At 38.4% G+C, this 24,414-nt stretch overlaps 1 protein-coding gene across 1 annotated transcript in view; it reads right to left on the minus strand.

The window, feature by feature from the left end:
• Positions 1–1,738: 1,738 nt before the first annotated feature.
• The window catches only part of Awh (LIM/homeobox protein arrowhead), a 54,359-nt gene continuing 31,683 nt past the window's right edge, over positions 1,739–24,414 (minus strand). Inside the window, exons 2-6 of the mRNA XM_073075332.1 lie at positions 21,357–21,538; positions 4,176–4,393; positions 3,484–3,726; positions 2,913–3,008; positions 1,739–2,739 (exon numbers count right to left, since the gene is read on the minus strand). Of these exons, the coding sequence (XP_072931433.1) occupies positions 2,660–2,739; positions 2,913–3,008; positions 3,484–3,726; positions 4,176–4,393; positions 21,357–21,538 (819 nt within the window). The 3' untranslated portion in view covers positions 1,739–2,659. The remainder of the gene's footprint in view (positions 2,740–2,912; positions 3,009–3,483; positions 3,727–4,175; positions 4,394–21,356; positions 21,539–24,414) is intronic.

A 24,414-nucleotide genomic window follows, 5' to 3' on the forward strand; every position in this document is an offset into this window, starting at 1 on the left:
TTTGTACAGAATAAACTAGAATACCTACTCATTACAGCAAGTTACTGAGAATGACAAGAAACATACGTGGTCTTACCTACGGTGACGATATAATTAATAACGTGTTATAAGATTTACATCAATACAGAGAAATTACGACTAATTTGACTTTATTTACAATACTGAATATGTTATTAATATATCATTATATAAAAAGCAAACTTTTAGCTGTCCTAGGTACCTCAGTACATACCTATGTACACTGCGCAATAGAAACATTTAGATATATCTAATCGTATCTATCGTAAACATGAAAAAACATAGACCATTTAACGTTTTATATTATTTATATACCTACACGGCAGATTTTAAACGAAGTCAGAAGTTATAATGTGATTTGTAAAATGGCGTAGCAAATTAGGTTAAGCAAGCGACTGTCAGTGGTTTGACGCTGAATCTAAATATTTGTTGATGTCATAGTCACTCTTTTTTTAGGTAAGGATAATAGAAAGAGATATAGCTAAGCTAATCGGACGCGATAATGTATCAAACTAAATTAGTGGGATGTGGGAGTGGGAAAACGAGAAGAAAGTTGCGGTAACCTTCAACATTTTACAAACCACCTTAAATTTGGGAAACAGACAACGTCATTTGAGTAAAGATTCGTCTTTTGATAAAGTATTGTTAACAGTATTCGAATGTATATATTATTTTTAATAGTTTGGTATGAAATAGGAAAGTACCTATACTTATGATTGAAGTAATATGAGAGTACAACTTTTCACATGAACAATGTTCACAACTAACTTATTCCGTGCATCCATACGTAGGAATGTGTACAAGTAGCGACTTAGTTAAGCAAGGAATGACATTCGTGTGTTATTACGTAACTATAACTATAATATTAGTTTCACTTTTAACAGTAATTTATTGTAGGAAATACTTATCTATTATATTTATAATAATTTGGCACTACAATACGTAAGTACATGCGGCCGCGGTGCGGTTGCGCCACTACGGACTGTCGTGGAAGTGAACCATACGGAGTATCACAGTTGCTAGAAATAAATAAATAAATATAACTCTATACAGCTATAGGGACAATTCCAAACTTAAATTAGTATTTATATTAATTTATAAATCTAGGTTTACTAAACACTTTACATAACGTTACATGTTTTAGCCAAAACATCTATTTGCAATCCCCAAAGTGAAGTGAGACGCCAGATGACGGAGACGTAATGTTTAGGAATATTTGAAAGTAAAGCACTCCGTTTACTGATATTGTTTAACATTTTACATTATTATGACTATTTATAAAGATCGAAGACTAATCAGCAAGAGACTAACCTAAACGCAGCTGGATATGGTAATCCACACCCCGCCCGTGCCTACCTTACGCACAGATAACATAGATGACTATTTTTGTTTTATGGTGGGCTGATTACTTTTTACACGATGCTTACTTTGACAAATATTATTGAATTACTCGGTATATATGTGTACAAATCCATCAAGCATATCTGGTATATTTAGTTAACATTTTATTAATATTACTAGATTTTTACTTAACAACATATATCTTCTTCTCCACACCCGTCCAAGATAATATAAATCGATCAACTACGACCCTTACTATACCATTGATATTTCTTAGACACAATCCGCTAATAGGGATACTTTACAGGAATAAGAGAACTTATGCTTGTTTCCCGCGCCTTGTTAATCCAGGGATTGTAAATGCATAGACGGCGATCGCTCCAAAACTCCTCCAACGGCCGGCCGTGTCGGTCTGTCGGACTTGAGATTAGAATTTATTTTCTCATTATTCATGAAAAGTAAATAGAGATGCAAAATAAGAAGTTATCGACTCGCGACGCACCACCACAGACTCGTACGTGTACCCGCAGACGACGCGACCACGATGCATCGGAGCGAGCTGGTCTGACACCGACCGTCAAACCACATTCCATGGGAAGAAAGCATTAGATACAATAAGAGGTTTTACCATGCCTGGGTAGCAGGACAATAGTATTTAATACATTAAGATAGCATAACTCAAATGTGTCGAACATAAATTGCATCCTATTTGATAATATATGTAAACGATGTTTCCTAAGAAACTTGTACATAAATTGAAATTGATAAACCTAAAGTAATAAACCTCTAGAGAAACAAAACTGAAAATAAATTATTCAAAAAATTGTGCTTATAAAATGGCTGCAAAGTTACAATAATTACTTAACTACCATTATTTATTTTGCACACGACCATTGCAATATTACTTCTTTCATAATTTGTATCTACCGTCATCTATTCTAGGGTCATGTAAGGTATCCATTTAAATCCTGACTATATTCTAGTGTAGGGGAATAATAAGATATAAATGTTACAATAAACAACGATAACCTGAACTCTTAAGTGTACATTTGTAATGTAGTAAAATGTCACTTTCTGGAGCAAACATTAGTAGGTAGTTAGGTACGTGGTGCTTTTGCATGAATATTAATTTCAAAATTTGCCTCTAACCTTACATTTCTTTTAACATTGAATGATATTACATATTTCGTATACAAGTTAAGTTCAAAAGATGACTCCCGTCTGAGTGAGTTTCAGTTTAAATAGTAGAAGTGGCACAGAGCTGTTCGGTGAAACGCTTGCACAGAAGACTCCGGTGGAGTTACACTTCACTCTGCATGCAGTGGATCGACGAGTCCTCCGACAACTCGTCCATCGACGAGTCAGTGAAGGAAGTTCCATCTGTAAATATATCACATCTTTATTTTTAACTGCTTATCTGAAATTGGCGGTAATATTTATTGTTTCATTTACAACTTCAATTATCGTGGGCTAGTCATTTACAGTATTAATAAGTAATAAATTTTGTTACTAGAATGGGATATTGGGAAATTAGATTATTGATGTTGTCTTACCTATTGGTACAAACGGGGGCTTGTTCTGGAACGAATAGGTGAGGTGGAGGTTGATGGGGCGGCCAAACCCCACCGGGTCCGTGTCACGGGTTATCACTGAGAACAACGAATACACCTCGTAAACTACAAGCGCATGTTGTTATTATAACCGGTACACACAGTGTAGCGATCGCTGTACGATTTTAATATTCAATTTAGATGCCTGGATATCTAAATGATGAATTTACATGTGTCTTAGTGTGTATGTGTGTGTGTGGCTTGAGAGAAACACAAGTGTTCACAGAGAAACCTAATGGAATGCTTTAAGTTGAAACAACATTGAGAGCGCAACAATATGTAATAATAAATAAAATCGCAAGGCCAACAGTCGCGCAAGCACAAGCTAACAGTATCAGGAAGGCATTGCCAGCTTAACAAGCACAGATTTGAAGTGGTTTCATTTCTGTTGCCGAGAAGTTGCTTCGTTCCCGCTGATCGTCATTTCAGTTAGATATTACCTACTTAACTTTCCAAACTAGGTCCCCGTTAGAAACATCATGTCTTCAACGAATCGTCATCAGAAAATACTAACGTTGATTTTGCTTTCCCTTTCCGGTGTGTTGATGCTTCTTCTGGCGAGCGCGGCTGTTCTGGAACCACACCTGCGTCACCCTCTTGCTGAGGCCGGTGACCTGGGCGATGCGCTCCAGGTCTTGGCCGTCGGGGTTGGAGTCCAGCTGGAAATTCGCCTGCAGGACCTGCAGTTGTTCCTCTGTGAATGTTGTCCTCACCCGCTTTGCCTTGCTCTTGTGGTAACCTTCTGAATCGCAACCATCTGAGGATGTAAAGAATAACTACGATAAATGAACAAAATTCCAGATGGAAATTTTCTTAGTTATGATTTGGCTACAAAAGTTTAAGCCGAGTGCGTATTGGTAGACTTCACATACCATTGAGATTTTTTTTTTATAAATCTCTCAGGTATGCAGGTTTTTCCTCACGATGTTTTCCTTCACCGTCTTAAGCAAGTGATAATTAATTTCTAATACGCACATAATTTTTGAAAAATCAGAGGTGGGATGGGGTGGCCTGGGATTTGAACCTCGGACCCCTCGATCGAAAGGCCGAGTTTCTTAACCACTAGGCTATCACTGCTTTTTGGTTAATAAAATTGGTGGGTTTTGGTTAAATGGGTATCTAAAGTAAAGGATAATTAATTTATTTGACAAGAACGCAGTAAATTTGGTCGTTCGCATATATAAATACAAATGTGATATAAATTACCGTCCGAAGAGATGGACCCGCCGTCGAGCGTCTCCAGGTAATGCGGCTTGCACAGCACGCGGTCCTCGTGCAGCGCGAACTGCTCACCGGTGGAGAGCTGGCGGCCGCAGGCGTCGCACGCGAAGCAGGCCAGGTGGTACACCTGCTCGCGCGCCTTGCGCACCCAGTCCGACGACGAGATGCCCCGGCAACACTTCGAGCACTTCGCCCCGAAACTCCTGCGACCAACCACGCTCATATCAGTCAGCCCGCCACGAAACTTGCTGGAAATAACTGCACACGTTTCTTATTTAACACATTTCACGCTCTTACATAAAATTTCAGATTTTTTTTCAACGCAGGCGTAGGGTAAAGTGTAGCAAAGCTCTCCAGGATTACACGTTATGGAGTAAAAGGATGGGTTAAAGAGTACAAGAAATATATGAAACGGGAGCGTTGATGACATGTTTTATGATATTGCTGGAATATTGTGAAAAATAAAATATAACAGCAATATAGTAGCAATCTACTAATCACTTAGTGGACAGGAGTGACCCATAGAGGAATGCATACTAGACCGGAACAACAGCACTTGGCCTGCTGTCAATTTAACACCGAACACGACATAATAATGAAGCAGATGCTCGAAACAAATTGCCTACAAATTCGCTTTAGCCTTTATTTTATGTCGCAATAAAATAATAAAATAATTCGCAAAGCAATTATAATTTCGCCCGGCGCGGAGGTAGCGGTAATGCGACATGGTGGTGCCGACCCGTTCGATGTACGGCCAATCAAAATGTCAAATAAAACGTTATTTAAACATTAATACCGATAAATGCCAAACTCAATGGAGTGCAAATCTTATGGCTTGGTCCAGTAATTATAGAGATGAAGGAGTTTAAATGGTAGGTCTCGTAATTACGTCCATTTCATTGTAGGTACTCGGGGAATAGAAATTCCCTAATACAAGATTATCTATGAAGTTGTGTCAAACATGATTTTAAAATGTAAAAATAAAATTGGCCTCTTAATTTCCTCATCTTGCCCGGGTAGATTCTCAGGTGATCGAATATGCCTTTATAAAACACTTAAGTGTTTAGGTCTGGTCTATTTCCAATGGTTTATAGATTTTTAATTGACCTCTAATATCAAAAAGCTATATCATTTATATTTTATTCATCGCATTGTGGTGAGCCCTTTCTAATATTGATAATATAGACTTCATTACACTTCGTATACGAGCATAGTGTGCCGTTGATAAAAGCTGCAAATCTGTAGTAAGACTAAAGAATGACCTCAACTACACTTTTCACATTTTTATAAATTGTAGTAGTAGCGAACGCTCGTAAAATATACCTCATTAAAGTGGCAACTGTCACCCATGGACACTACTGAAGTCAGCCACAATTAACTCTGGCCCACAGACGCGTTTCTGCACCCCAGTATTCCTCAGGTTGAAACACCTTGTATAAGTCTCAAGAACGTCACCCTTCTAATCAATACACATCAGCGCTTAACATTGGTGTTTGACTATACTCACAATAACAGATTAATATCCTCATTGATCCGAGCGATTATTTCTTACCCTTTGACATTTTGCCACCTTGATATTACCTTATATGAATGAGAAACCGTAAATATTTACCTACTTTTTTATTTTGCGATAGGTTAAGTTTGATTCTACGTATGTCTAGCTAAGTATGTCTAACTAGATTCTACGTATGCCTAATAAAACGTGGAATTTCTTATAGCTTTAAATTTCTATATTGATTCAACGCATTTCGAATAAGATGACTTCTTAGGCTTGAAATTGACTTCCCAGGGAACAGACATGTACATGCCGGCGCTGGTCGGTGTTTTTATAATTTCTATTAGCTTTTATTACACGCACGGAGCACCTTGCGTGCAGCAGCTGGTGCCAATCCTTATCCTCCCGCTCGTTTCTAGCAAAACAACTTTTTTGTAAAATACTGATATTTAATTGTAACATCATCCATAAATAACTTCAACTTATTTATAATCTTAGCGGTTTCTTATGTTACATGTTTTATGTGACGGTGTACCGCTACCGGGCACGGAGCGGTTCACGATAACGCGCTTACCCTATTAATCATTTTTTTCTCGTTCTACTTTTAATTAACAACGATAAATTATTTCAAGGATCATTTAAGTGGAAGTAAGGTTTGGATAAACATTGGAAATACAAAGCCGTCGATTTGAATAGTCGATTACGCCATTAACTCGTGGACCTCCACTATCACATGTCTGGGCGACTCATTTGGCGGCGAGCTAACGATGTGGGGTCGATGTTCCTCAGTGTGTTGGTGTATGCGCAGTCTGCTTGGCCGAAGCTGAGGTCCCTCTCACGGGTACGATCCTTGGCCCGGTTCCAAATCAGCGAAACAGTTTGGCGTCTCCACGTTGGCGACGTTCGAGGAGGTTTGCGGATTGATGCTGTGGTGACGTACGTCGTTCATATGATCGTTTCAGCTACGCCACCAACCATCCTTCTAACGGCGGAAGCCTCATAAATATCGCTTCTCTTCCTCATAAATTTCTACGATCATTTCACTGAATGATTTTTTTGTAAATCTTTCTCTCACAGAACGCACAATCAGGGAAAATGCTTCAAAGGAAATGAATTAATCTACGTACCACAAGTCTCAAAGTTGTTACCCATTAAATAAATAAAAGTATTTTTTTTTTTCATCTTGTATAACAACAAATTGATGGCATTTATATCTACGAGTATGACATCGTTGAACACTGATAGAAAGTATGATTTTTTTATTTATAATCCAGATTAAAGATAAGAAGTAATTCAAGTTCATACTACAATCGGCTTCCAGGAGGCACGGGTTCAAGAACCTTCCGTCGTAACTGTAGTAAAGCAGGCCCGTTAATAAAATCTCGTTTGATGCATCACCTCGTGTCAACACAAAGATAAAGGGTTCCGATATGACAATATTTTTAATAAAACTCAATTAAACTCATACAACTTCAGATACCTTGCCGATTCTTGCTACCGCGGCTCAGAGTCCTAGGGTTGTCGCGGGCAACAAGATTGCGCACTCACCTTGTGTAATGCGTGTACTTATCTATTCCCCTATTTAGGGCTCGAACACAAAACTGCGATGCGACGCGATGCGAATTCGCAACGCAGAAAATTGCGATGCGAATTGCTGCGATGCGATATCGTGCGGCGTAGCGTCTCTCAGGGTGACCAACAACAACAACCACTGTGCGATGCGAATCAATTCGCAAGTTCTTGCGATGCGTCGAGGGAGCTCGCAGATTTTTGCGATGCGACGTCGCATCGCAGTTTTGTGTACGAACCCTAAGTAATAATAAAATTTACCAATCAAAAGAAATTTAGCAGTGTCAATCTTTGGTAGGTAAGATACTCCTTTGACATTTTCTATTGTGATACCACTGACATTATTCATTATTCATTTTTATCTTTATGTGACATTTTATTGTTATTGACATTTTATCTTATTAACGTTTTAATAATATTGGAAATTAGTATCTACAATTTAATAATTTGAACTCATAAAATGCGACTTAAAATTATATTTGTACGCCATTTATGGCAGAATGAGCGAAAATTATTGACTGTAACACCAATGTATGCACCTTATTCTACAAATAAAGACTTTTGTATTTTGTATTTGTAACCGTTGGATAGATTGATTATATTATGAATAGACAATAACGGACGTTAGTTGGACACTTCGATTATTAATAACTAGCGACCCAACTGGGAATTACCTAATACATTACTTACAAATATCTTAATCACGCAAATGAATTAATATAATTGTTAATAAAACAATTTTTTACACCTTTGTAAATTTTAATCTTATCCAATGTAATAGGTAATCGAATGTATAGACAATTCTAATCAAGACAGAAGTGTTAAGTAAACATTAAATTACAAATTTAATATTTCAATACCCAAACAGCTCGTGTAAATTTATGTTTTTTTTAGAAAGATCGCACATTGCTAAAAGGTTCGACTTGATTGTACTTTCTTTGTACAGAATTATCCATATGAACCTCCTGAGTTCCAGAGGAACTTTTTTGCGAGATTTTGATTGAAACATTTGTAGTGCATCTCTTTAGTAAGGCTTAGCAGCGAAAAAATAATTAAAAAAATATTTTTTCGAAAAATCTGGATTTTCACTATGTCCTTTATAAAGAACAAGGGAATATACTTTATATGTTATCTGTAAAGTACATAACAATATTTTGGTTGAAATTGTGTCAGTTGAGGTCTTAACATATTAAATTAAAGGTGGTAGAACCCTTTGCGGTTTAACTCCGGCGGCAGCACCGCCACACCTATTTCTACCTAATAACAGCAGTGTTAGGCGCTGCTGTGTTCCGGTTTGAAGGGTGTGGTAAGGGAGACATACTTTTCGGAGGCGTTCCAGCTTAGTCCTCAGGGGTAGCGGCGCATCTGTGGCCGACCTCAGGTAGGAATATCTAATCCTATCTGGGGTTGATTACAAATGTCCATGGGCGGCAGTAGCCACTTACCATCAGGTGGACTGCATGCTCGTCTGCTACTCCTATATTATAAAAAAAAAAATAAAAAAAATTAAGATACATTTAGGCTTGTATTCATTGTAATCTTTAAAATCAACGCAAAATATACTATCTTTCTAAAGGTATTAAAAAAAAAGCATTGATCAAAAAATTGTAACCACTCCCATTCATCACTTTTCTTCTGGATATATTGCATTAAATAATTAACTTACGTATTAAGCGTATCATGTATCCAGGTGTCTTGGAAGTTAGTTCCAGGACTAGAATAGGGTTACGGTATCCCCTGCCTGCAGTAAGGAGTGACTAAAAGAGTACTTTTGGGGTTGCGGTCGGCAAGAGTGGGAGTTCGTACCTTCCAGTAAGCGAGCCCGCGAAGGACGACGGTATATATGGTCGCATACCGTTGTAAATACCAGGTAAAGCCTGATTAAGGCATCGCGCTTGGAGGACTCCGTTTGTGTTCCGTTGGAGATCCCATAGTTATCCAACAATGTTGAGGACGGCCAAACCCTGTTTTAATGCGGTAGAAATCCTAGAAGAAATAACCCGGCGTCGCCCTCACGTCGTCGGGTACATTTTGAAGGTTTCCCCCTCGTAAAGAAAAAAAAGGCGTTTTGGAAGTTAGCATTATTCTGTCGATTTCTTATGACAATCTGTCGACTAGTCTATCTGTCGGTTGTGCTATTTAAGGCTGACCACGGCCACGGCCACGGCCACGTCCACGACGAACGCGCACTCGTAGTGTACCTCTTTATGGTGAGAAAGATGTTTCTGTCATTAAATCAGAGCTTTCCGATAGCACTGGAGATGGTGCTGGAGCCATTCACTATTAAGATGGATATCATCTCTAGAGGATAATTGCAGCGGAATAACGGAATTCCGGAACTTCCTCGGAATCGTCACCAGATTAACTCTGACTCTTGTAAGGTTTGAAAGATTTCTGCCACCCTTAGTGCTAAAATCAAGAGGAAATCACACAATGTACTATATATAGTACAGCAGGATACAGATAAAAATAAACATTCATACATTCTGTTGTACTTTATACAGAACATAACAATGAAACGCGACGTCAGAAAGGTTTGTCATATTTTGAGTAAAAAATAATACACTAAACTATGAGATTGAACTGTAATATAGTTAATTATAACATATTATCAAATAATTATTTGAGAAATAATGAGATAAATACAGATTAACTTACATTTGCGTGGGTGCACGCTCGCACGTCTCCCTCCCGTCGCATTTAAAAACAGACAAGTTCACATTTGACGTTTGAATTTTAAAACATACCTCAAGAGGCCAATAGATGTCGCGGTGGTAATATTACAGTATTCCAATTTAAAAAACATACAATTTTTTTTTTATTTCTTACGTACTGTGGAAAGTACAAATGTACGCAGGAGGTTAAATAATTTGTATACATTTATTTCTATTCACATTGCGAAATTGTTTCTTATAGCGAATAAATTGTTGCATTTAATCGAACCGACATTATAGACTACAATTATTTCTGATTTCTAACATTCATAACATTGTTTAAAGTAACTTGATGGTTGATTGGCAGCCCTGAGCTTGCCGATCGCCTCTCGCAGAAGCACTTACGGCGGACTCATTACCATTCGGCGGCCCTTAATATTTAATTAATTAAACAAAACGCGTGCAACACTCCATTAACACGCTATCATATCTCCGGCCGACGTTTCTGTTTCGTGGCGAATATCTTCCAGACGCAGCATCTTTATATGCGAAGTAACACCTGGACACCTATCAATGTATCTTATTATACTCTTAAGTTGAAATTAAAAGTAGACGCTTGCCATACACAGACAAAACTAAATTATAGAATTTAGTTACAGTTATGTTGGAAGGTTGGTACTCTTTAAAATAATTGCACTTACTTGTAACCACTCATTGCACCCTGTCTCTTTAGTACCTATATTGTCGGCCTTCTTAGGCCTAATTGCGAAGGGAACCGATACCTTTATGATGTGTTACAATAACGATTCCTTAAATACGTCTACATAAAGTGTAACGTCAGTCATAAATTGAAGATACGTTCTCAGATTTTTTTTTGCAAACTTAAGTATTCTCTGCAATGACTTACGTTCATCTTACTTCCATGTGTTACTGATAGACAAAAGCGTTTAAACACATAACATGATATAAGTGAATGTAATCGATAGATAGAAGGTAAATTTCGCGTGAGTACTACATTTTGACGAAAAGAAATATTTAAAATTTAATAGGAACATTTTATAAAGTAATGGACAAAAGAGCTGATAGTGAAATATGTAATTATAATCCGTGTGGGTTTTGGGTATCTAGAAGTACGTAGCTCGAGCTTTGGCCCGCAATCCTGTACATGGGCCGGTAACATTATATTTAGCGAGCGTTCCTAGGTGTGTGTATCTTGGCGATCGCCGGCCGGTATCGGTAGGGCGCAGAATCGCGTGTACCGCGGGTATTATTCAGGGTATCGCTTATCGACGTTATCCCGAGCAATGTTTCAAACGGACGATTTGCATTTCAAAACGCGCTGTTGGCGGACGCATTTCCCCGCGCCTTATCACGGCTTATTAACATTTTGTCGCCGACTGAATCAATTAAAAGCCGCTCTCGCATAGTAATTAAGTAAGTGACAGATTAACAAGTTTTAACACTCGCCGGTAATGAAGACGTCGCGTACGGCGCGATAACCGCCGCGCGCCGCGTAGGGTCCGCGCTAGTTGCCTCCCGCTTACCGTTACCTTATAAACAATGATAACTTTCTTGGACCTATTTATATCTTCTTGGAATGCTGGATTTTATCTTAACAAATACGTTTTTTTCTACTTTAGATTTAAATCGACTCTAATGTTACATACATCACAATTTTTCTTCCTTGCGAGAATCATGCGGGAATCAGTCTCCATATTAGTTAGACAGATATAGATACAGATTATTAGGTAGACATACTACAGAGCAGAGACAAAACAAGTTGTGCAAGTAGAAATATTTTTGTTGAACTCACATTTAATGACGAATTGTCCTGTGGTCATTATTGTGCATACTTATGTAGCCTTTACTCAGATGTGCTTGCAGACATTGTACCAGTTTCTGCGATACTCATTTCAAAGTATTTAAAGTCGATAAAGTTTATTTGCAGTTTGTAGTTGATATTTTTTTAATGATCAAGTCGATTAGAATTGCGAGGAATTCGTAATACGATTTCCTTGCATCCAATAACGCTCCGTCTTGCGAAAATGCTTCGAGATAAATTGCGAAGTAAGTAGCAACCTGAGACTGATCAACGGAAGATCGTGTCTTCAAAGTGAAGATCGGCTATTGGAGACTTCGCCGTCTCAGTAGACACCTACATTTGTTAATGTTACTTACTGTATTCTTTTCTAAATTTTGGTATAAAATAAATTTATCTGGTCTATTTAAACAGTAGTGGTAAGCACTACTAATAAAAAGATGGTAGATTTCTGTTCGGAAATGGTCACTACCGGCTAAGCATTTTTATATTCTATCAAAAACATTACAATCTTACCTAAAGTCAAATATACCTCATTTAGGGATGCTACCTATGACAGTTAAGTTGATAGGTAAAACGACACCGTTGGTAGTGTTGGTATATGTTTTAACTCAGAGGATCTTATATATAAAGCAGTCCGGACGAGTTATGGCTGCCATACATACAATCTTATGAAGGGGTACTCTTGTGACTAAAGTAAAATAACGACGATTAGGTATAATTATTTTAAATTACCTTAATTGCAGGATATACAGATACCTTATATTTGAAGCAATTATCATTTTAAGCATTAAATATAGTAAAAAACGTAACTATTGTAGGTAAATATTTATTTTAAATGCACTTTTTGATTTATTAACTTCAGTTAAAACAGACTTAAACATCACCATAATATATCTGTACCTATACCTAGCCATCTATAGTATGACTAAACTATATTTTTAAATGTAATCTTTGTATAGAAAATATATAAAATAACCTGCGAAAACGAATAATTAAATCCTAGCTAAAAGAAAATAATGAGCTACATAAATTTGTACAAGTTGCTAGAACTGTTTCGAGACGTTACCTAGTGTTATAATATCTCTAAATATTAATTAAAAAGTACGTATATAGAACAATCAAAAGAGATCCCTAACTTTTACAATACTGCTACATTATTATCTTATGATTTATATGAATGTGAAGCGTTTATTTTGAAAACGTAATCCAAACTTTTGATCGAAAAGCATATCCAATAATGAGTATTTTTATGATACAAGAAGTAATATCCGAATAATTAAAGAGAAACGGTGTCTATTAGCATCGTGCTGGGCTCGAGCGTGTCGGTGCTTTTGTAGGCGGATATTAATAGATCGGATTGTCGTCGTATCGATTTGTAAGGAGCTCGAGTCCGGCCGAAGGCAGTTGACAAAATCGGGCGCGTGGTCGTCGGCGCGGCGGCCGGCCGCGGGCGCCTGTCGTAAATCCTTTCTCGTTGATTGCATTCCCTTCCCCCTTTAGTACCCAATCGGCGACCGCTCACTCGATGACATGATTTAAGTTATTTGTTTTAGATACAACACCAATCCCGAGATTCATTGGAATATTATGCGCGTTTGTTTTAAGAGCGCGGCTCTCGAGCGCGCGGACGCCCTGGGCTACGCCGAATGCTCGGACAATGCGCGCTAACAACGCAACGTGTCCGATGACTGATCGCTTTATGTACACACCTTAATTGCTTTTCGGTTATTGAGTTATTGAGCTAGCGAGACCACATTTATTGATTGTTTTGTAACGAGTTAGGTGTTCGATGTTAGTTCACGCTCACGACGCGCGTAAAATATTTGTCATCGTTTTTCATGCTAGACCCGACATTCGACTAATTCACTTACACCAAATTTATATTCTTGAGATTAGACCGTGCTAATTTCTAAATTTTCATTAGTCAAATATGGCTATGCACGCACAAACATATTGATGTTGTGTTGATACATTTACTTAGTAAATTTGTGAGACCGCAATAACATTTTTATTGTTATATAAAATGCAAATGTTTCAATTACTTTAATTACTTCCATAAATCATGTTGTCCTCACGTTTATCATATAACATTTCGATCAATTTGTCAGTTAATTTATGTGTAAGGAACGTGAGGTCCTTCAGGATCGTTGACCGTAGTTGTATTTAAGAAACAACGCCAATCACAATCTAATCGAATATATAAACATTAAAGATAACTGTTCATCGGCGAAACAATCACGTCTGCTGGTACAATGACTTGCTCCACTCAAACTTCACGACGATAAGCGGCATAAGATTTCTGTTCCAGATGCGTATGTGCGTTTGCTTTGTATGATTCATTGAATGAGTATTTGGCGGGTTTTGTTAAAAGTATATTTATTTAAATTGATGTGAAAAATTAAATGCGAATTATTTTCCACTGAACTTTAAAAAGCTAATTTAAAGTATGATGAAGCAGATGATGAAAAGTGTGTATGAAATATGAAAAATATTTAAGTACCTACTATTCGTTCAAATAAAATATTGTTACCAATGTTACTCTTCACTATACTACAGCAATTTCTAGGAAGGATCGAATAAAAAAGTATGATGTGGTAATTAGTACATATTGTACGGTTATTGTGGATTAACATTGGACGTGAATTAGCGCAGTGCGGATCAGGTCCGATCGATCGATATTTGCTTGCACGTCGCGGTCGAATTATGATTGCGCCGGCGTCGGTATCGGATCGCCATTGTTTAATATTCAGGTGAATCGATTAAAGGTAGGTTTATTTATGCGGCTAGAGATTAATTAAACTCAGAAGGGACATGGTACATTTACATAAGACATGGTGCGCGCATTTGCAGGAGCGGTGTGGGCGCGACCTCGCGTGAGAGCGGACGCGCTCGGTTATTCGCTTCCATTTCATACGTTACCCTCGCCGGAGAAACCTTATCTTTGTGTAGCTGACGGAAACTGACCAACTTTCTACCGTGTTCTCGTAGCCCGTACTTAATTGGGGAGCCGTCCGATTGTCGCCTCCTTTACTACAAGAGCTAACATCGCTCACCTCCCGCATCTCACTGAACATCGAATTAATTAATGAATTAGAAATAATAAGCAATTCAGACAAATTCTAATAATTATGATCGAATTAATATAATGAATCATAAGCGACGACGACGATCGATTAATAAAGAAGATATTATTCAGTTTGTAGCGGTAAGACATAAAACGGTGGTAGGAAACTAGAGTTATCAACGATCAGAATGACGATTGTTTCGAGCACACTTGTGTCCACGAGCGGCGGGGGGTGAGGGGCGAGGGGGTGCGGAGGGCGCCGGCAGCATTCAAACATCCTGTTAAAAACAAAAGATCGCGGCGGGCGTGTGGCCGGCTACCTGACAAAAAGGCGCGCTAAATAAACAATAAACATATGATATATCAACAAAAGCAATTACCATCGTGGCCTGCGGCGGGCGCCGATTTACGAGTGCATCCTGGCAATGCCGCAACACCACTCGTTATGCGTTGCGTCTGCGCAAACATTATTTAACTCGTGACGCGGCTCACGCTTAACGAACCCTGTCCGCTTGCCTTTTTTAAAGGCAACATTATTGGCTCGCCCGTAATGGAAACACGAAAACAATATTGCTGTATCGACTGTTTAATAATTGCCGGAGCAAAATAAAACGTCTTAGTTGTAATGTGTTGTAAAATATGTGCCTCGTTATTTTAAAGAGAAATTTTACGGTGACTCGCTGAGAATGATATAGGCGCGTATCCATCACGTGTGTGTCTGCCGCGCCCGGAGTGCCCGGAGCCTGGGCTAGTAGTGGGCGATATATATCGATATTTCAAAAAATATCGATACATGTATGCGATATATCGCTTCAATCCGATATAATCGAATCATCTAGTATCGAATGTAATATCGACATATTTCATCCGATATATCAAATATCGTGGTACATTCCATTTTTATTCTTTATATCTACTCATTTATACCTTTAAATCTTGAACATTGTCATTGTCCACATTGTCAATGTGGCATTTAAATATTTAACCATGTTGGCTAGCTCAGTTCCATCTGAACGACTTTTCTCAAAAGCCGCACAGATTCTTACACAGCAGAAAAGCAGATTGCAAGCCAAAAAGGTAAATAAAATTTTGTTTTTGCAAGGAGTAGAGAAAAAGTACTGGGATTTATAAATCTTTCATTGGATTATTTTTCGTATGATTTATAAATAAAGTTGATATGTTTCATCTCTCTAAACTGTTTTTACTCATAATTTACGATCCCTATTTAATATTATAGACTAGTTAAATACAAATAATTACGATATTTTTAAAATATCGATATATTTATTGGATATATCGCAAAGTATCCATATAACATTACGATATATTATATCGAAAAAAATATCGATATTTTTTTACATGAACATCCCTAGCCTGGGCCCGCTCCGCGCCTCGTCTGAAGTGATGGTGTTGTTAACATCACTACTTCTGTAGCGAATGACAATGTTGTCTCTTGATGTTTACCATGATTATGATTTCGTTGTATTTATCAAATGTTATGATTAATTTTTCATGTGCGTAAATTTTCTTAGTCATCTTAGATAGGTACCTATCTAAATAATTATTTATGGCTGGGTAATTATTATATACCCTTTAGAATGACTTTTTAACACAGAACGCGTCCAAACTCTACATAATCCAGTTTATAAAAGTAATGCGATTACATGTGATTATACATTTGCTTATATTTGTTACTATATCATCTAGCTCGATGTTATTCATCTGCACAATGAGTTTTGACATAGTTCGCTACCACTACGTCATCAACTTCAATGCCAATTTTCAGGGATTTGTACCTCATTTTTATAACATGCGAAAACCTTGATTCACATCCATAGTAATCGATTACGATCAGAGTAATAGTTACCTATTTTTTGTGCTCAACCCCGGCCGAGTTGAAACATAGAATACTTCAGATAGTTGTTCATATTTGGACATTATGGACGGGCGTGTTGTTGAGCTCTATTGTAGGTGCCCAAACAACAAACACGAGTGTATGTGCTTCAATACCACGAGCATTACTGATCGGTGCTCATTTTCTCAAGCGGAGTGAGTCAGGGATATCACAATGGTAGGTCACGCCGTGTCAAGCACCACGGACAAAAACCGCCGCAATCCGAGAACGTTCGAGTATCACTTCGTATCCTTGACATTAAGTGTCGATGATGCCACGTATGTTCTTGTGTAACTATTTATATTTACATTGGGAACGTAATTAGAGTCTTTGTTGCCGGGCACCGCTCGGCCGCGGCGGCGCGACGCTGTTATTTGCTTTCTATCGCCGCAGAACGCTTGTATTTTTTTGAATCTCTGGCATGTCCTGGTAAGCTCTACCGTACTTGCCAATTTTGGAGGATATATATCGTTTTTGTAATAATTGTATGCCATTTAAGTACCAACCTATCAGGTTTTTGAATGTCCGGCAAAAGTCAGCAAAACTACCTAGTTCGCGGCTCACGGCTTGTTTTATTGCAGCGCGAGCGCTAACGTCGGCACGAGTGTAGTTGTTTCCTTTTCAGGTAGAACGTGTAACGATACTCATTATTTTTATTGATTTCATATCAAACAAGCTGTGCCCCGCGGTTTCGCCGGCGTTAAAAAGAAATATAACAATATCATAAACAAAAACAATATTCAAGACTAAATGGACTTTGAAATTTGCCTTCTGGGGCCGAATTTAATTGCAAGGTCTTCCTTTAAAATATACATGTAAAATAAAACAAAAACACTATTTTTGCCCCCTTAATGTTTCGATATCCCACGTTTTACAATGACTTCACGGAAACGCGGTCGAAAGTAATAAAAAGTATCCTATGTACGTATCCTAGTTCTAAGCTATCTCTCCACCAATTTTCAGCCAAATCTGTTCAGCCATTCTTGAGTTATAAATAGTGTAACTTACACAACTTTCTTTTACATATATAGACTAGCTGACCCGGCAACCTTTGTACCGCCACAAAATCTATTTATCAAATATATTTCATATAAAATGTAGCCTATGTTACTCGTGGATAATGTAGCTTTCGAAAAGTGAAAGAATTTTTAAAATCGGTCCAGTAGTTTTGGAGCCTATTCATTACAATCAAACAAACAAAGAAAGTTTTCCTGTTTAGTACAGATGAGCATAACAGAATAATCATTGAATAAAAGCTTAGTTTACTTCATTCTCCGATAATGAGAGTAACTTGGCATAAAACCATTGAATTACAGCTTACAGGACTGTTTCAGAAGCAAATTAATTTACGTACATCTGAACATACCTACCACGGATTACCTAAGTATTAAATATAATGTTTCATTTTTTTATTTATTTATTCGACAATTTTTATTTTAAAAATACATTTAAGAGCAATATGTGTTTTAGACGAGTTATTTTTATCAAATACCTACTTAGCGGGAAATATATTCTAGGCATTTTAAGTTTATAGATACCTTATTAATTTGCAAAAATCATCTTAATAATTAAGATTACTAATCTCACTATGTTGTTACACTTAAATATTAGATATCGTTCGTTTCATACGAAACGAATACCTACCTATAGCTTAATAAGAAAAAAATAAACGCAATAATGACTGCAATGTCAAGATAAGATGTACTTTTTCAGAGAAAGTCCGTCGGACAAACAGTAGGTACCGCCGCCGCCCCGGTGGTCGGGCCGTCAACCACCATACCTCACGGGCTTGTAACCCCGTTCCGATTGAAATATATCGTTTCACGTCGCATCGAGTTATCACAATCAAAATAAATGACAAATGAAAACGCCAGTGTTGCAAGTCATCGCCACTCGGGGTATTTTTTTACGCTGGCAACATTCCCCGTCACCGGGCTGTTGTGCCACATTCGAGCGAACATTTTCAATAAAACCACTCAGGACATCGGCCCCGGTTTTTTATTCGTTCGAAGGAGTAAGTTCCCACGCACCTGTTGCTTTGCCATATCTAAGTTATGTTTATGTAAATCATACGCAAGGTTGTTTATGAGGGCATGTGAAAAGGATTGACGCTTGCCACACCGGAGAAATTCTCTTACTTGTTAATCTTCTGAGACTACTGAAAACTGCATTGCGCTGCTGGCATCTTACTTCCAGTAGGTATATCGATTTTCATCCTATAAAATAATCTATCCAATTTTTCCCAACCGAAAATCCGATTCGAAGAAAATTGTAAATTTTTGGTAGGTAGAAATGGTTAAAGTTGGATCTTTTGTGCGCAAAAAATGTATACATTAATTATTATTAATAACGGACGTTAAGTTACATTTTGCCAAACAAAAGTTCAGTCGATTTTTGTTTGTTTTTGTTTCTTTGCAATCACACATGAAACTCCTAGAAATTTTCCACGCCATTTTCTTATTTTAAAGTTAAAACCAATTATTCAACCTATCACGGAAATCCTTTCACAAAAAACTTAAATCGCGATCGACGTTTTCGTATGAAACAATTAATATTCGTGTGCGATTGTATACTTTATCAATTGGGAGATTTCCTGCGTAGCCGAATGTTGGCTGCGGACAGGCATCATCACGGCCACACAGCGAGGGTCACGGGTCACCTGCACTGCGGACCGCCTACCCTGCTGGCATTCTACCATACATACCATCAATAACTTTGCAACGTTCAGAGCGATCATCGATCGGGCTCTCGGCGTAGAGAACACGTATCTTCTCATTTCGGCGGGGTTATACTTCCCAATGACTGGAAGAATGAGTATGACTATGAGTATTTCTAATACGTCGAAGGTTAATTGGACGCAGCTAGCGCATTGTGTGGAATTAATGCGGTCCAGCTAAACGATTATGTGACGGCCTCACGTGAAAATGGCTCTTGCGGCTAATTTTTACTATTGTTTGCACACAAATCCATATATTTTTTGTTTACTTCCTGAGATATATTTGTTCCGCAAGAGTAAGAGATTGGTAAATTAAGGCTTTAAAAAAATATCTATGTTAAATAGGTAAGCACCTGCCTAATATATGCGCAGATTTAAGAAGCACGATGTATAAAATTGAAATCGCGAGACCTAATTTTTTGAAATCTTAAGTATCTACAATTCTTCATCCATTATAGTTTCGGCTGGGGGCGTACCACCGCTACACATATTTTTCACGCGAAGTGAAGCAATTTTTATGTTTCGGGGGAAGGTGTGGCTGCCATCCGTCTTTCATATGAGGTGATCATCTTAGTTCTCAAGCGTAGTAATGCAAAGTTTGATCTATTTCAGACAGAACCTCATTCCTACATGGTGTTGGCTACAAAGATCCATGACAGGCATTATTATCAGGTGTACCTACTGTATGCTTGTATGTCTCTTTAATCTTATAAAAATGAAGACACTTAATGTATATTATTTGGTATTTTGTATTATATTATTAGTTGGGGAGCCCAAGAGAGGATTTCGAAAATATCTCGAGCGCGTCAGACTAAGATATGGGAGATACCTTACATACCGTTAGATACCCTGTAGAGTGTCCTAAACCATAAATGAACTTTATATGTCGGGGAGTTTGCAATGTCAAAAAAGTCGATCACTGGACATGCTCGAGCGCGGTCAATTTTCTTTTTAATATAAAGGAAATAATGCTAGAAAACGGGAAACATCATAATCTGCCGATAACCACACGTTGAAGTAGTGAAAAAAATAGTCATTTTGAAAAAACACCCTGTATCGTTATGCTATCCGATAGTGTCACTTATTAACATGAATCACTGGGACATAATGATATATCACGAACTAAAGGAAAAGGCAATTTTTTAGGAAAATATGAATAACTTATCAATAAAAAATATAGGTAAGAATACCGAATTATAACGATACAATAATAAAAACAGGTCCACTGAATTTCTTGTCACATTTTTTCGTAGCGATATAAAAATGTGACTATTGTCGTAATACTTCTGTATGAAGGTATGCAAATTAAGAAAATGACTCTAAAATACATACATGAACTCCAAATCCATACAAGAAGTCACTTTAAACTGATAAATAGTGACTTGCAGTTTGACGTAAGTACCTACCACAGAATAATAAGGGTATTTTATTTTGTGTAACTACTTAAAGTTACCAAGGACGATGATATCTATTGGTTATGGAACAATAAATAATTTGAGCAGAACTTTCAATAAGGAAAATTTAAGAGGCTTATAGAGCGTTCTTATAACAACGCACCATGTCTTGGTTTAGAAAGGTATTTAAGAGACTCGAAAGTGTTGCCGGGATAAATGTTTAATAATGTAAATATAGTCATGGTAGGTAGTAGTAGTAAGTAAACAACGTTTATAAAGCATTTTTAATTAGCCCCGCAAGGGTGATAAGCACAATGAGGCCTGGAAGACAAATCCCTCGAAGTTGGGCAATTATTGCCCGTTGCACCGCAACCATGTACCTACATCGAGGTTGTTATAGTTGTTACAGCATATAATCCCAATTGAAATAGTAAAAAAAACACATTAAAAAGCATCAGCGCATGATATACTTTATATATGGCATATCTACTTACTAATCTTAAACGTTATGTCCATTTTGTAGCAAAGTTCAGTTACGTATGAAACGAAATGTCTTACTTGGCGTAGTCCTGTTTGCAGTAGACCTGTCGGTCGCGCAGGAAGCAGGAGGGGTGTCTGTCGAGCTGCACGGCGCACACGCAGCAGCGCAGGCAGGCCGTGTGCCACGCGCCGCCGCCCACCTCCAGCAGGAAGCGGTCGGCGATGGGCTCCCCGCACGCGCAGCACGTGCGGTGCTCCGTCTGGTTCATGAGAAAATTCCTTACTCATAAACATATTGTGAAATGTGACGTGAAGTGTTGTGGATTGTAGTTTGTGCTCATAATTGAGGTGACACTCACCAAGTTTTTTTTGTATAGCTACGCCAAATAAAATCTGTGTTCATAATCTGTAGTTATTTTAATATATACATTATTTATTTATAATATAGGAGTAGCAGACGAGCATGCAGTCCACCTGATGGTAAGTGGCTATTGCCGCCCGTGGACATCTGTAATAACCCCAGATAGGATTAGATATGCCTACCTCTGGTCGACCACAGATGCGCCGCTACCTCTGCAGACTAAACTGGAACGTCTCGAAAAAGTATGTCTCCCTTGCCCCACCCTTCAAACCGGAACACAGCAACGCTTACCACTGCTGTTATGAGGCAGAAATAGGTGTTGCGGTGGTGCCACCGGAATCGAACAACAAAGAGTTCTACCACCTTCGAAAATTAAAAATGTATGTAAAAACTAGCTCTTACCCGCGCCTTGCTCTCCGTCAAAGCTCGGTGACAATAGTAGTTTTATCTATCCCTCGGTAACAGCACTTTTTTCAGGATACCCTATACCCTAAGTCCTTTCCTGAATCCTTGACAACATATGTACAAAATTCCACGACAAGTATAGCGAACAAACAAACAAACTCTCTTTCGCATTTATAACATTACCTACCTAGAATTATAGGCCTAAGCGCAGGTTTGCATTCTGCTTCAGTTCGCCTTGTCCTAATATCCTTTTTACCCTACTACATACGGTTATGTTTTACGATATTGTTTACCAATGTCTCATTCTTTGGCTCGCCCTGTAACCGAACGGCTTCACGGATTTTAACATATGAAGTGTCGTTGTATTCATCTAATAGTAGAAATTACATAGGCTACATTATTTCATTTTTAGTAAATCATTTTTAAGAAGTCAGTTTTTTATTTTATAATAATTACTTGGTAATTAGTTTGTCGATAAAACTGAACGAGTTTTCTGAATGAAAGTTTTCCTTGTTCTAATTTATTCTTAGATAATAATTATAGCTTAGTGTTTGAGTCATGGTGTACCTATGTTACATTGTTGTATGTTATGTTTATTTAATGATACTACATATTTAATTGTACACTTATATCAGAGAGGAAGTGGTTCAAATATTTTACTCGACATCTTTATTATTTTTTTATTTTAAATTCGAATTAGTTATATCATCATTATAACTGATTTTCAAATTAGATACGGTGTATAAGTATTACTACACCTACGCGTGTTTACGAAGAAGATGAATAATTATTCACGTAATTACAATATTAAATGCATGCATCTGGTTTTAATAATGTAGAAGTGTTGTGGATTGTAGTTTGTGCTCATAATTGAGGTGACACTCACCAAGTTTTTTTTTGTATAGCTACGCCAAATAAAATGTATTAGTGTTTACTTTGTCGGCACAACAATTAAATAAATACCTGGAGGAGCACCAGCTGATCAGCGATCACCAATATGGTTTTCGCAAGGACCGGTCGGCTGGTGATCTTCTAGTGTACCTCACTCACCGATGGGCACAAGCTATTGAAAGCAGCGGGGAGGCATTGGCTGTAAGCCTAGACATCGCTAAGGCCTTTGACCGGATCTGGCATAGGGCCCTTCTCGCGAAGTTACCATCATGCGGTCTTCCCGAGAGGTTGTGCAAATGGACAGCCAGCTTTCTGTATGAGCGGCATATTAAGGTCGTAGTTGACGGGTGCTGCTCAGACACGAAGCTCATCAACGCTGACATGCCACAAAGGTCTATATTATCTCCGACGCTTTTTATTCTGCATATCAATGATATGCTGCTACAAACCGGTAGCAATCATTGCTATGCAGATGATAGCACGGGAGATGCTGTGTACACAGGCCGTGCGAACACCTCTCGGACATTCGTGGAAGAAAGCAGAATCCGACTTGTGTCTGAAATCGAGAACTCTCTGGAGCGGGTCTCGGAATGGGATCGTCTTAACCTTGTTGAGTTCAACCCCGCGAAGACACAAGTCTGCACGTTTACCGCTAAAAAACCCCACTCGTCATAGTGATCCTGTGTAGGTAGGTGTAACAAAAGTGTAGGGATCCTGGGAGTTGACGTCTCGTCTGACGTGCAGTTTCGGAGTAATTTGGAAGTTAAAGCCAAGTTGGCTTCAAATAAATTGGGCATCCTGAACAGAGCCAAGGAGTACTTCACTGGGGGGCAACTCCTTCTGCTTTATAAAGCGCAAGTGAGGCCTCACATGGAGTACTGCTCGCATCTCTGGGCAGGGGCACCACAATACCAACTTAACCCACTTAACTCCGTACAGAAACGCGCGGTGCGAATCGTCGATGACCCAGCGATCTCTGATGGGTTAGAACCCTTAAGCCTGCGGAGGGACATAGGTTCCCTCTGCGCGTTATACCGGCTTTATAATGGTAAGTGTTCGGAGGAACTGTTTGATCTGGTGCCTACGTCGCCTTTCCTTCATCGCATCACTCGCCGAAGGATGAAGTTCCATCCACATCAACTGGATCCGTGGCAGTCCTCCACGGTTCGGTTTGAATGTGGAATGAACTTCCTCCTGAGGTATTCCCTCAGGACTATGACATGGGACTCTTCAAGAGGGGTGTAAAAAGAGTTCTCCTCCAAAATCGGCGACTGCATTGCCGACTCCTCTGGTGTTGCAGATGTCCATAGGCGACGGTGACTGCTTTACTAACGTGACAGACAGGCTACCTGATGTAGCCCGTCTGCCTTGTCGTTAGGTTACATATAAAAAAAATATTCTAATAGCGGCTGCAGAACAGTCAGAGTTCCTAGATATTGGGAATTTGACGACCCGCGTGGCGGATCAGTCACCATACCG

The sequence above is a fragment of the Epargyreus clarus genome, unplaced genomic scaffold (assembly GCF_041222505.1).
Source record: "Epargyreus clarus isolate Ecla_fem2 unplaced genomic scaffold, WU_Ecla_fem_2.2 ptg000007l, whole genome shotgun sequence".
Classification (NCBI taxonomy): Eukaryota; Metazoa; Arthropoda; class Insecta; order Lepidoptera; family Hesperiidae; genus Epargyreus; species Epargyreus clarus.